Source organism: Sorex fumeus, unplaced genomic scaffold, assembly GCF_029834395.1.
Source record: "Sorex fumeus unplaced genomic scaffold, SorFum_2.1 ptg000050l, whole genome shotgun sequence".
Taxonomy (NCBI): domain Eukaryota; kingdom Metazoa; phylum Chordata; class Mammalia; order Eulipotyphla; family Soricidae; genus Sorex; species Sorex fumeus.
The window spans coordinates 16,744,824-16,758,355 of record NW_026606107.1 but is presented as its reverse complement, the minus strand read 5'-3'; the positions used below and the strand labels follow the sequence as shown (position 1 = coordinate 16,758,355).

The 13,532-nt window shown below is 38.7% G+C and overlaps 1 protein-coding gene across 1 annotated transcript in view; it reads left to right on the top strand.

Annotated features, from left to right (window-relative positions):
- SH3BGRL (SH3 domain binding glutamate rich protein like) overlaps positions 1 to 13,308 on the top strand; it is a 144,619-nt gene extending 131,311 nt beyond the window's left edge. The window contains exon 4 of the mRNA XM_056124170.1: positions 11,637 to 13,308. Coding sequence (XP_055980145.1) covers positions 11,637 to 11,669 — 33 coding nt within the window. The 3' untranslated portion in view covers positions 11,670 to 13,308. The remainder of the gene's footprint in view (positions 1 to 11,636) is intronic.
- The last annotated feature ends 224 nt before the right edge of the window (positions 13,309 to 13,532 follow it).

The following is a 13,532-nucleotide window of genomic DNA, read 5'->3' as shown; positions in this document are numbered from 1 at the left end:
CGGAATGGTATCACCCTGCTGAACCCCTCTCTTGACATTGATGATCACTTCTTTGTAGAATGGTGAAATCCTGGTAGTGAATCTGTAATACAGCTCATGGAGGATTGTGATGTATTGAATATGAATGCCCTGATTGGCCAGGGCTTTGATGACCGCTTCTAATCTCAACAGAATCAAAGGCCTTCTTTAAATCAATGAACGGCATCTTGAACTCCCGAGAAACCTCACGATGAAGCCACACGACATCATATGTTATTCATAATCAGCAATAGAAAACAAATTTTCTACTATCGCCTTTTTGGCCGATCTGAGTATTGGGCTAAATTCCCAAATAATAATGATGGTAGGTCTGGTGTTGAAATATTGAATGTAATCAAAGAGAGAGAGAGAGAGAGAGTAATGTGGAAATCATCTGCCCCACAGGTAGGGGGAGGATGTGGGATGCGGGGTATACTGGGGTTTTTGGTGGTGGAAAATGTGCACTGGTGAAGGTACGGGTGTTTCATTGTATGACCGAGACTTAAACCCGAAAGCTTTGTAACTGCTCTCACAGTGATTCAATAAATAAAATTGTAAAAAAGGGGGAAAAAAGTAAGGTGGAGTTCATGCCCAATTCAATCAGCCTAATCAATGGCTGAATAAGTAACAATACTCTTACATAAAAAAATGCAAAGACACAAGTAAAAGGGAGTCTCCAAAATGATTCATATTATATTTCTTAAGTAAACTTCACAAGCAAGAAGATAACGTTGATATATTTCTAAGGACCTGAATTAAAAGTACCATTATCCAAGAATATTCTGCCTGCAAGGTCATCATACTTTTGGTAGTGGTAAAAATCATTCTCAGAAAAACTGTTATATGCCTAAAATTCAACTATCAATAATTTTGTGATTCATAGTTCTTCAATGAAAAATATTTAATATAAAAGCAGTAACAGCTAAGAACATTTTTAGCTCCAAATCAGCTCTGCAAAAAATAATAAACGTTTTCATAAAAGGCTAGGCAACACTTTTTATGGAGCTAAAAGTTTCATAAAAGTTGTAAAATTAGGGTAAGATGAATGGTATATAAGGGGACATACATACTGAGATATGCTTATGTGCATTACATTTAAATGGGGATAAACATAAAACTTCTCAGGCAAACTATGTGTCAACTTCACCCCAAAAACAAAAGTTATGAAATAGGCAAATGAGCTAGACTTTCCTACCAAAACGCACAAAGAAGTTGGATGGATCAGAACACAATATCCAACCTTCTACTTCAAGGAGATAAATGATAAACACAGGTCAAAGTGGAAAACAAACATACAAAATAATAATAGTATTAATAATCATGATGGCCATATTTTATTAGACTAAATAGCACTAAGACTAAAGATAAAATAATAAATAGGAAAAGCTATTAGTACTTGTTAAAAGATAAGTAGATTAAGAGGACTTAACTGCTGTATATGTGTGTATACCAAATAAACAAGCAGTAGAGTACATGAAGAAACTGATAAAATACTGGAAGAGATATATTGACAGTAACACAATAGCAGTGGGAAACATTAACATCCCATACTCATCATTGGACATATCAATCAGACAGAACATCAATATGGAAAGAGGAGCCTTGAATGCAATATTGGAAGAACTAGAATTAATAGACATGTTCAGGACCCTTTTCCCCTAAATGTTAAATACACATTCTTCTCTAGTGCACTTATAACATTCCTCAATATAGACCACATTCTGGGTTCACATTCAAGTGTTCATAAAGTCATGAAAATAGAAACCATATCAAATTACTATTTAGATAAAGAAAATGTAAAATCAGCATCAAAGAATGGTAAGGAGGGTAGGGTGATTAAAATATGAACTAGAATTAACATAGGAACATTGGTGGAGGGTATTAGGTGCTCTGGTGGTGGTCAGGTGTGGTAACTATACATCAGTACCATAAATGATAACATCGATGTAAACACGTTACCATGTAAGGTAAAAGGTAAGGTAAAGGCCCTCCCTTTGATCGTCGATTTGCTCGAGCGGGCCCAGTAACGTCTCCGTTGGAGACTTTGTTGTTACTGTGTTTGGCATATCGAATTCTCTCGGTAGCTTGCCGGGCTCTCCGAGAGGGGAGGAGGAATCGAACTCGGGTCGGCCATGTTGGCCGCTTGTAAGGCGAACGCCCTACCGCTGTGCTTAAGCTCCACCCAAGACGAAGATTTGCTCGAGCTGGAGCGGGCCCAGTAATGTCTCCATTGGAGACTTCTTGTTACTGTGTTTGGCATATCGAATACTTCACGGGGAGCTTGCTGGGCTCTGCCGTGCAGGCGAGATACTCTCGGTAGCTTGCCGGGCTCTCCGAGAGGGGCGGAGGAATCGAACTCGGGTCAGCCATGTTGGCTGCGTGCAAGGCAAACGCCCTACCGCTGTGCTATCGCTGATAGCACTGTTACCATGTATACAACAATAAAATTTAATACAGGTAAAAAAGTCAGGAAAAGCTCTAATATTTGGAAGCTGAACAATATACTGCTAAAAAACCATTGATTCAAAGAAGAAATAAAAAAGTAGAAAGACTCCTCAAAATGAATGATAATGAAGACACAAATACGTTAAAGTGGTGCTAAGTGGAAAGTTCATTAGCAATATAGGTTTATATTAGAAACAAAGAGAAATCTCAGTGCTGGAGCAATAGCACCACATATGATTCCCTGAGCCCCACCAGTAGTGATCCATGAGCATACAGGCAGTTGTAAATGCTGAGCACTTCTTTGTATGACAAAAAAACAAAACGAAAATTCAAGTAACAGAAATTCAGGTGACAAAATAGAAAATGAACAGCAAGTTAATTCCCAAAAGTAAGGAAATAATAAAAATTGCAGCAGAAATAAATTATGTAGAAATCAAACAGTACAAAGGATAAATAAAGACATGAGTTGGTTTTTATAAAGAACACACATTAATAACAGACTCAAGGACAGACTTTAGCTAAAAAAAATAAACCCTTATGTAGACAAAGACAGATCACCCACATAAATCAGATCAGAGCTGAAATGGAGGGGATTGTACCATATATCTCAGAAAAACAGAATATCCTAATGGGTTATTAAGAACAACTTTATGCCACTAAGCTGGAGAACCCAGAACAAATAGGTTAATTTTTAGCAACATACAGTCTTTTTTTTCCTTTTTTTTTATTGGTGAAACACCATGAGGTACAGTTGTAGATCCACAAATTTTTGTGCTTGGGTCTCGACTATACAATGATCAAACACCCATCCCTCCACCAGTGCCCATTTCCACCATAATATCACTCCCACCCCATCCCCCCATCCCACCCTGCCTCTGTGGCAGGGCATTCCCTTTTGTTCTCTCTATACTTTTGGGTGTTGTGGTCTACAAAAGAGGCATTGAGTGGCAAACATGTTCAGTCCATAGTCTACTTTCAACATACCTCTCCCCTCCTGGGAGGATCCTCCAGGCACCCTTTATTTGGTGCTCCCCTCTCTATCCGAGCTGTCCTTTCCCATAGAACACCCGGCTGGCCACTAAGCTATGGAGTAATCCTCCTGGTGCTGATCTCAGCTATTCTTGGGTATTAATCTCATAATTTGTTATTTTATATCCCCCAGATGAATGCAGTCTTTCTATGTCTATCCCTCTCTTTCTGACTCTTTTCGCTTAGCATGATACTTTCCATGTTGTACCACTTGTATGTAAATTTCATGACTTCATCTTTTCTAACAGCTACATAGTATTCCATTTTGTAGATGTACCAAAGTTTCATTAACCAGTCATCTGTTCTTGGGCACTCAGGCTTCTTCCAGTTTCTGGCTATTGTAAAGAGTGCTGCAATGAACAAACAAGTGCAGATGTCACTTCGACTATACATTTTTGCCTCTCTGGGATATATTCCCAGGAGTGGTATTGCTGGGTCAAATGGGAGCTCAATTTCTAATTTTTTGAGAATCGTCCATACTGTTTTCCAAAAGGGCTGAACCAGTCGGCATTCCCACCAACAGTGAAGAAGTGTCCCTTTCTCGCCACATCCACACCAGCATTGGTTGCTTTTGTTCTTGTGGATGTGGGCCAGTCTCTGAGGTGTGAGATGGTATCTCATTGTGGTTTTGATCTGCATCTCCCTGATGATTAATGATGTAGAGAGCAACATACAGTCTTAAGACAGAAATAGCAAGAAGTTGAAAACATAAATAGTCCAATCACAAGTATGGAAATTAAAACATTAATATAAACTCTTTCCCCCAAAATAGCCCAAAATAATTTGCTCTTTGGTAATTGAAAAATAAGATTATGAAGAAGTGAGAGAGAGCTCGTGGAAAATTTAAAAACAAAGATCCAGAGCTACTATGCTATTCAGCAATCCCACTTTTAAGTGTCCAAATAATATAAAAACAAGAGCTGGAGAGATAGTCTGTTGATTAATGTCCTTGTGTTGCATTCAACCAACCCTATCTATCCCAGGCCCATTATGATCCCCAAGTGTAAATAGTACAAAGTAAGAAATAGTTTCAGAGGAATGCCAGGTGTGGTCTCTGAACTCCAAAACAAAAATTAGTAACTAAATATGTGAAATCATTAACAGAAATATTATATCTACCCTATTTACTGCAGTATTGCAATAATAACTAAAATTATTGAAACAACAAAAGTATCTGTAGATGACTGAAGATTTCATTTATAAAATAAAATGCTCTTCAGAAATTAAAAAATTGAAAGTTTACCATTCACAACAAAATTGAAGGACTTCAAGGGAAGTGAAGCAAAATGAGTCAGAATTTAAAATAGTGGTATTTTGTTTTATTTTAAAATATTTAATTGAATCATCATGAATTACAAAAATGTGATAAATGTGATTGAATTATAGCTATTCAATGTTTCCATTAACAATCACTTCACCAGTATTCACACCCTCCACCAATAATCACTTTCTCTCCCACACTCCAGCCTGCCTCTGTGGCAGACACATTTCCCCTTTGTTCACTACTGGAAATGTTGAATGCTCCAGTCTTTTTGTAAGACAACATGGGCATTCCTCAAAATCTAGGAATTGAGCTTCTATATGATCCAGTAAAATGGCACTTTAAAATAATCCAAGGGTCCAAATGCACAGTGCAGAAAAGATCCCTTCACTCCTATATTCAATAGTTCAATAGACAGCAATAACACTGAAAACCAAAAGTCCTTGGGAACCACACATACCTCAGCTTTCCCCACCCACCACCATTTTGGCAGAGAGACCCTGACACTTTCACTGCATAAGCTAAAACATTAACAGGGCAGAAACCAAAACTAGGAGCTGTGTGTACTCGGTGTCCTCCACTCAACACCATTGCAGCCTGTAAACCCTAACCCTGCCTAAAAGGTCTGGGAAAAGGCAACCTTTGCTTGCATAGCTAAATTGGGACCACTGCCGCGATTTTAATACCTTCCTTTCTCATGTTATAGGAAATACATCTTGTCTTCCTATACTGACTCATAGAGAAATAGTTTGGCACCTTGGCTACAAAGTTAATACACAAAACATCTGTAGCATTTTTATGTTTAAAGAATGAATCCGAGGAGAAAGAGATCAAGGAGTCTATTCCATTTAAAATAGTGTCCCCAAATATGTGATCTACCCCCATCTCCCTGAGCTTCCAGTAGCCTGTCATTCATGCCCATGAATTGCCTTTGGTGCCAAATAAGCTCATTAAGGGCCATGATTCAGAAAATTGGAAATCTAGTGAAAGAGAGCAACATGAGCAACATGCCACAGAGATGCCTTTGGACCCCACTGCAGGTTGTCTAATCCTGGGCAAACCGAAGGGAGGTGGGTGAGTTTCCCACCTGGTCCAATAAAGCTCCAGCATCCGAAAGCCTTCAGAATTCAATCACTGCCATGCTCACGGGTGACTTCCACAGGCTCAGACATCCTCATATATGACGGAATTTGCTGACCCCTTTTGTGCCAACAACCAGGAAACACCAGCAACATTTTAACAGATAAAAATATACCAATTAATTTAAATCTCAAACAAAAGTCAATTAGCTGCAAACTTTAAGTAACAGTCTTTTTTTATGTAGGAGTACTGCTATTTATTCAGCCACTGATTAGCTGATTGAATTGTGCATGAACGCCACCTTAGTTTTTTTTTTTCATTTTTTAAATTGTATTTATTGAATCACCGAGAGAGCAGTTACAAAGCTTTCAGGTTTAAGTCTCAGTCATACAATGAAACACCCATACCTTCATCAGTGCCCATTCTCCACCACCAAGAACCCCAGTATATCCCCACCTCAAACCCTCCCCCTACGTGTGGGAGAGATGATTTCCACATTACTCTCTCTCTACTTTGATCACATTCAATATTTTGAGACCAGACCCACCATTATTATTTGAGATTTTACCCCAACACTCAGATCTTCTGAAAAGGCAACAATAGACAAGTTGTGTTCTATTGCTGGTTAACAATAACATATGATGTCGTATGGCTGTAGTAGTGGCCATGCAATTTTGAAATTCCGAATTTTTAACACTTAAATTTGTAGGGATTTCTGCCAAAAGCGACTGGGTTTCGAGATTTGCTCCTGAGTGTCTAGGATCATGGCCATTGAGCAGCTTGATCAGGAGCCAGAGAGGTCGTTCGTGGGCGATGACTTGGGGTCTCGTTGGGATGGGGAGACCAGGACCAGCTCGACCCCCATCCTGTGAGGCCCAGGCCAAGGCCCAAAGCCTATTCCCACCTGGGTTGGCCCAGCACCGGTAACCTACTGCAGGGACCAGACGCATTTCTGCCAAAAGCTGCTGGGTTTTGAGATTTGTTTCTGAGTCTCTGGGATCGCGACAAATTTCGTCACTGCGGGCCCAGACCTGACTGTTCAATGGCCTCTGGAGAATGACGGCCACTGAGCCGCCAAGGGGTAGCAGGCGGAGGGGCAACACCCTTTCCACCCTGGGTTGGCCCAGTGACAGTAACCTACTGCATTGTTCGGATACATTTCTTCCAAAAACCGCTGGGTGTCGAGATTTGTTTCTGAGTCTCTGGGATCATGACTGATAAGCAGCTTGATCAGGAGCCAGAGAAGCCATTTGTGGGCGATGACTTGGGGGTCTTGTTGGGGTGGGGAGGACAGGCCCGGCTTTCCTCCAACATCTTGTGAGTCCCAACAAGTTTTGTCACTGTGGGCCCAAGCCTGACTGTCCAATGGCCTCTGGAGGATGGTGGCCACTAGCCGCTATGGGGAAGTACGTGGACGAACAGCACCCTTTCCCCCCTGGGGTGGCCTGGCAACAGTAACCTACTGTGTGGTCCGGACGTATTTCTCTCAAAAGCCGCTGGGTTTCGGGACATGTTTCTGAGTCTCTGGGATCAAGGCCATTAAGCAGCTTGATCAGGAGCCAGAGAAGCTGTTTGTGGGCGATGACTTGGGGTCTCGTTGGGGTGGGGAGGACAGGAACAGTCTTTTTTTAATTAATTAATTAATTTTTTAATAGTGAGACATCATGAGGTATAGTTGCAGACTTACACATTTTTGTGCTTGGGTTTCAATTATACAATGATCAAACACCCATCCCTCCACCAGCGCGCATTTCCCACCACCACGGATCCCAGTATCCCTCCCACCCCCCAGCCCCCATCCCACCCTGCCTCTGTGGCAGGGCATTTCCATCACTCTCCTTTTGAGTGCTGTGGTTTGCAAAAGAGGCATTGAGTGGCAATCATGTTCAGTCGATAATCTACTTTCAGCATGCTTCTCCCATCCTGGGGTGATCCTCCCAACACCCTTTATTTGGTGCTCACTTATCTATCTGAGCTCCCTTTTCCCCTAACATGTGTGGTTGTCCTCCGGGTCATTGAGTAAAATTCCTGGTACTAATCTCTGCCATTCTTGGGTGTTAGTTTCCTATTTTGTTACTTTATGTTCCCCAGATGAATGCAAATTTTCTATGTCTATCCCTTTCTTTCTGAGTCATTTAGCTTAAGATGATACTTTCCATGTAGGACCACTTGTATGTAAATTTCATGACTTCGTCTTTTCTAACAGCTACATAGTACTCCACTGTGTAAATGTACCAAAGTTTCTTTAACCAGTCATCTGTTCTCGGCACTCAGTTTTTTTCCAGATTCTGGCTATTGTAAAGAGTGCTGCAATAAAAGACAATTGCAGATGTCACTTCGGCTATACTTTTTTGGCTCTCTGGGATATATTTCCAGGAGTGGTATTGCTGGGTCAAATAGGAGCTCAATTTCTAGATTTTTGAGAATCATCCATACTGTTTTCCAAAAGGGCTGAACCAGTCGTCATTCCCACCAACAGTGAAGGAGTGTCCCTTTCTCACCACATCCGCGCCAGCACCGGTTGCTTTTGTTCTTGTGGATATGGGCCAGTCTCTGTAGTGTGAAGTGATATCTCATTGTGGCTTGATCTGCATCTCCCTGATGATTAATGATGTGGAACATTTTCTCATGTGTCTTTTAGCCATTCGGATTTCTTCTTTGTCAAAGTTTCTATTCATTTCATCTCCCCATTTTTTGATGGGGTTGAATGTTTTCTTTTTGTGGAGTTGAACCAGTATTTTGTATATCCTTGAAATTAACCCTTTATCAGATGTGTAGTTGGCGAATATACTTTCCCATTCTGTTGACTGTCTTTGTATTTTGGTCACTGTTTCCTTTGAGGTGCAGAAGCTTCTTAGTTTAAGATAGTTCCATTTGTCTATCTCTGTTTTCACTTGCTTGGCCAGCGGTGTGACATCTTTGAAGACACTATTAGCTTCTATGTCATGAAGGTTTTCGCCAACATTTTCCTCAATGTATCTTATAGATTCCGGTCTGATGTTGAGGTCTTTAATCCACTTAGATCTTACTTTTGTACATGGAGTTAGGCAGAGATCTGAGCCCATTTTTTTGCATGTAGCCGTCCAGTTTTGCCAGCATAATTTGTTAAAGAGGCTTTCCCTGCTCCACTTCACTTTTCTTGCCCCCTTATCGAAGATTAGATGTTCGTATGCTTGGGGGGGGGGGCATCAGTATATTCAACCCTGTTGCATTGGTCTACCGCTCTGCCTTTGTTCCGGTACCATGCTGTTTTAATTATTACTGCCTTGTAGTAGAGTTTGAAGTTAGGGAGGTTGATTCCTCCCATTTTCTTTTTCCCAAGAATTGCTTTAGCTATTCGTGGGGGCTTATTGTTCCATATAAATTTCAGGAGTGTTTGCTCCAATTCGTTGGAGAATGTCATGGATATCCTAATAGGAATTGCGTTGAATTTATACAGTGCTTTGGGAAGTATTGCCATTTTGACAATGTTAAATCTCCCGATCCATGAACAGGGGATATTTTTCCATTTCCTCGTATCATCTTTTATTTCCTGAAGTAGAGTTTTCTAGTTTTCTTTGAACAGGTCCTTTACTTCCTTAGTTAAGGTGATTCCTAGGTACTTGATTTTCTGGGGCACAATTGTGAATGGGATTGTTTTCTTCATGTCTTTTTCTTCTTTCACTATTTGCATATAGGAAAGCCATGGACTTTTGGGTATTGACTTTATAGCCTGCCACTTTACTACACAAGCCTATTGTTTCTAGAAGTTTCTTGATAGAGGTTTTAGGGTTTTCTACGTATAGTATCATATCATCTGCAAATAGTGAGAGCTTGATTTCTTCCTTTCCTATTGAAAGTGCTTCCAGTACTATATTGAACAGCAGTGGAGAGAGTGGACATCCTTGTCTCGTCCCTGATCTTAGAGGGAAGGCTTTCAGTTTTTCGCCATTGAGGAAGATGCTTGCTGTAGGCTTGTGGTAGATGGCTTTAACTATATTCAGAAAAGTCCCCTCTATCCCCATTTTGGCTAGGGTTTTCATCATAAATGGGTGCTGAATCTTGTCAAATGCTTTCTCTGGATCTATTGATATGATCATATGATTTTTATCTTTTCTTTTGTTGATATGGTGGATTATGTTGATTGATTTCTGAGTGTTAAACCAGCCTTGCATCCCCGGGATGAATCCTACTTGGTCATGGTGTATGATCTTTTTGATGAGTAGTTGAATTCTATTTGCTAGTATTTTGTTGAGAATCTTCACATCCGTGTTCATCAGGGATATCGGCCTGTAGTTTTCTTTTCTCGTGGTATCTTTGTTTCCTTTTGGTATTAGAGAGATATGGGCTTCATAGAAACTGTTTGGGAGAGTTTCCGTTTTTTCAATTTCCTGAAAGAGCTTGAGAAGTACTGGCAGCAGGTCCTCTTTAAATGTTTGGAAAAATTCGCTAGTGAATCCATCTGGGCCCGGGCTTTTGTTTTGGGGAAGGCTTTTCATTACAGTTTCTATTTCGTTGATGTTAATAGGTCTATTCAGATACTCCAGGTCTTCTTGATTCAGCTTTGGGAGATTATAGGAGTCCAGGAATTTGTCCATTTCTTCTAGGTTCTCTTGTTTCGTGGCATACAGACTTTCAAAGTAGTCTCTGATGATCTTTTGGATTTCTTTGGTTTCTCTTGTGATATCCCCCTTCTCATTTCTGATTCATTTTATTAGGGTTCTCTCTCTCTGTTTCTTTGTGAGTTTTGCGAGTGGTTTATCTATCTTGTTTATTCTCTCGAAGAACCAGCTCTTGGTTTCATTGATCTTTCGGATTATTTCTTTGGTTTCCACGTCATTGATTTCTGCTCTAAGTTTTATGATCTCTTTCCTTCTGCCTGATTTAGGCTCTTTCTGTTGATCCTTTTCTAAGGACTTGAGCTGTGAGGTCAAATTGTTTATGTGCACCATTTCTACAGACCTAAGATATGCTTGCAGAGCTATAAATTTTCCCCTTAATACAGCTTTCGCTGCATCCCATAGGTTCTGGTAGCTCGTGTCTTCATTCTCATTTGTTTCCAAGTATCTTTTGATTTCGTCCTTGACTTCATTCCTGACCCACTCGTTGTTCAGCATCAAGTTGTTTAATTTCCAGGTTTTTGATTTGGTTCTCTGTGTCTGTGTGTGATTCACTTCTATCCTCAGTGCATCATGGTCTGAAAAGATGGCTGATACTATTTCTATCTTCCTTATTCTGTTGAGGTATGTTTTGTGTCCTAGCACATGGTCTATTTTGGAAAATGAGGAACAGTCTTTTTTGAACAACTAATTTTTATTTTTTGAAAATCACCAACAGGAAATGAGGTAAATTTATTTTAAAATTTATTAAAAATAAATAAGCTGATTTTCTGTTTATCAACTACCATTTACAATAAATGGGCTTATTTAAATTAAATGAGCTGATTTACTTTTTATCAACGATAATATTAATCACTTCCTATTATGGAATTATTATTATGCATTTCTTTATTATATCTTTTTCTTATCATATACCTATATTTTGTAGATTGTTTACCTAAGCAGCTTTTTTCTGGTATCCATTTATGGTTTTGAATAATCTTAATAATTTGAGGTAGTATAGTTTAAGCAAACCGTAGAGCCTGGCAAGCTCCCTGTGGCGTGTTCAATATGCCAAAAACAGTAACAACAAGTCTCACAATGGAGACATTACTGGTGCCCGCTCAAGCAAATCGATGAACAATGAGAGGACAATGCTACAGTGCTACATGGATGTATGATTTGTGATATTTAAACTTTAATTTTTGTTTGTTTTTTTATTCCAGGAAGCAGAAACCCAGGCAAAGCAGCAAGCATGAGACTTTATCATTTCGCCTTGAGCATCCTGAAAAGAAAGTCCCAATTGTTTTTATAAAATAAAAAATATTATATTGACATCAAAGAAAATAGGTTTAATGTAAAGGAAATAAGTTTAATGTTGCAATAATTGATTAGATGGTTGTTTTCAATTCCAAATTAATGCATAAATAAAATTTAAATATTATGGTGAGGACAAGGTGTGATAAGCAAAGAAGTTAAGTAGCTGTCATGAGACAGTATTGTTATTTGGAAAGGCAATTCATTTATATATTTCAGTGATTTTCAATAGCAAACACCAGGGCTTGAGTGATGGTACAGCAGGTGTGCTCTTGCCTTGCATGCAGCCAACCTGGGTTCAGTACTCCACCTGTGGTCCCCAAAGCAATGCTAGCAATGATGCAAGGTCTAGAGCAAGCCTAAGCACTGCTGGGTGTGACCCCAAAACAACAAAATTAAATTAAATACCTGTCATCTTTTTAGGTATTATCATTAAAGCTTAAGTTTATTTGTGGTTCTACATTAAGAGAGAAAAAGAAAATCTCTTGTTCCAATATTGCCACATTAAATTTAGTAAACAAGCACGTATACCTTTTGGATGTGGTATTACAGAACTTAAAAAGAAGCCGAAGTTATGCTTATATTTAAGAAATAGTAATTTTTGAGGTGATTATAACATTTCCATACTTTTTAGTTAACATTTTAATTTACCAATCCACAGGTTTCCTAGGATTCTTCATATAGCCTTTCATTGCACACTTCAGTGATAAGAGCTTCTGAACACAAACAAACATAAACATATAGTAGTAGACGGTTTTCTTGAATAACTACCAGCTCTGCTGGAATCATGTTTCTAAGTTGGTTTCTGCACGGAAGTAAGCATTTTTATATTATGGAAGTGGAATGACAATTTTTAAATTGCATCATTTTATAAAAAGCTCAGTCTTTAATTTCAGATTATGTCACTCATTTATTTACAAAGACTGGTTTATCTTTTTGCCTAAAAATAAACACCAAAAAAACCTTTTGGGCAGGAAACATAGTACAGTAGGTTGCTTGGCTTTCATGTGGCTGACCTGGATTTGAGACCCTGCACCCCATGTGGTCCCTTGAGCCTTCACCAAAAATGATCCCTTAGTGCAGTGCCAGGAATAATCCTTGAACACTGTCAGGTGTGAATCAAAAACAAATAAAACAAAAGTTTAGTGCCTTGATTCTTTTAAAACAACTTTAAATCATGTCAGGTACTATCTCAGATATTTTATATTTTTGTTTCAGTTTAGGCATGTGTTTTGGGAGACCATTTAAAAAAAGATTTTTTTAAATTCCCTTAAATAGTGCAAGTGCCAGATAAAAGGAACACTTTTTAAAAATTTTATTTCCGAAGACTTTCAAGAAGCCAAGAAGCATTGTAACTTAAATTGCTTATCCATAAGATGCACAAAATTATACTTTGCCTCTACACTAGTGCTAAAAGCAGACATATTCTATTTTAAACAATTTTGCTGTGCTTTTATTGTATCATTAGATATATTCAAGCTTATTGTATTTGCCAAAATCAACATAAAATGAAGAGATGACTTCAATGAAAATGAAACGTGATGGATGCTTAAAATAAACTCAGTACTTGCAGAAGCATAATTCATGTATTCCTGAAGTTTCTGAATTATACAAAAATAAGTTTTGATGAGCAATGCATTTTTTAGAATGTGGTAAAGAATTTAAAAGAAGCCAGTAACAATGAAAACTAATTCTAATTTTGAAGTTACCTTTTCAGGATCTGAATTTTGCTGTTTTTTTCTGAATAAAGTCATGAAGCATTTTGTTCAAAATCGACAAAATTAACTTCATAGAAAAAAATGTGT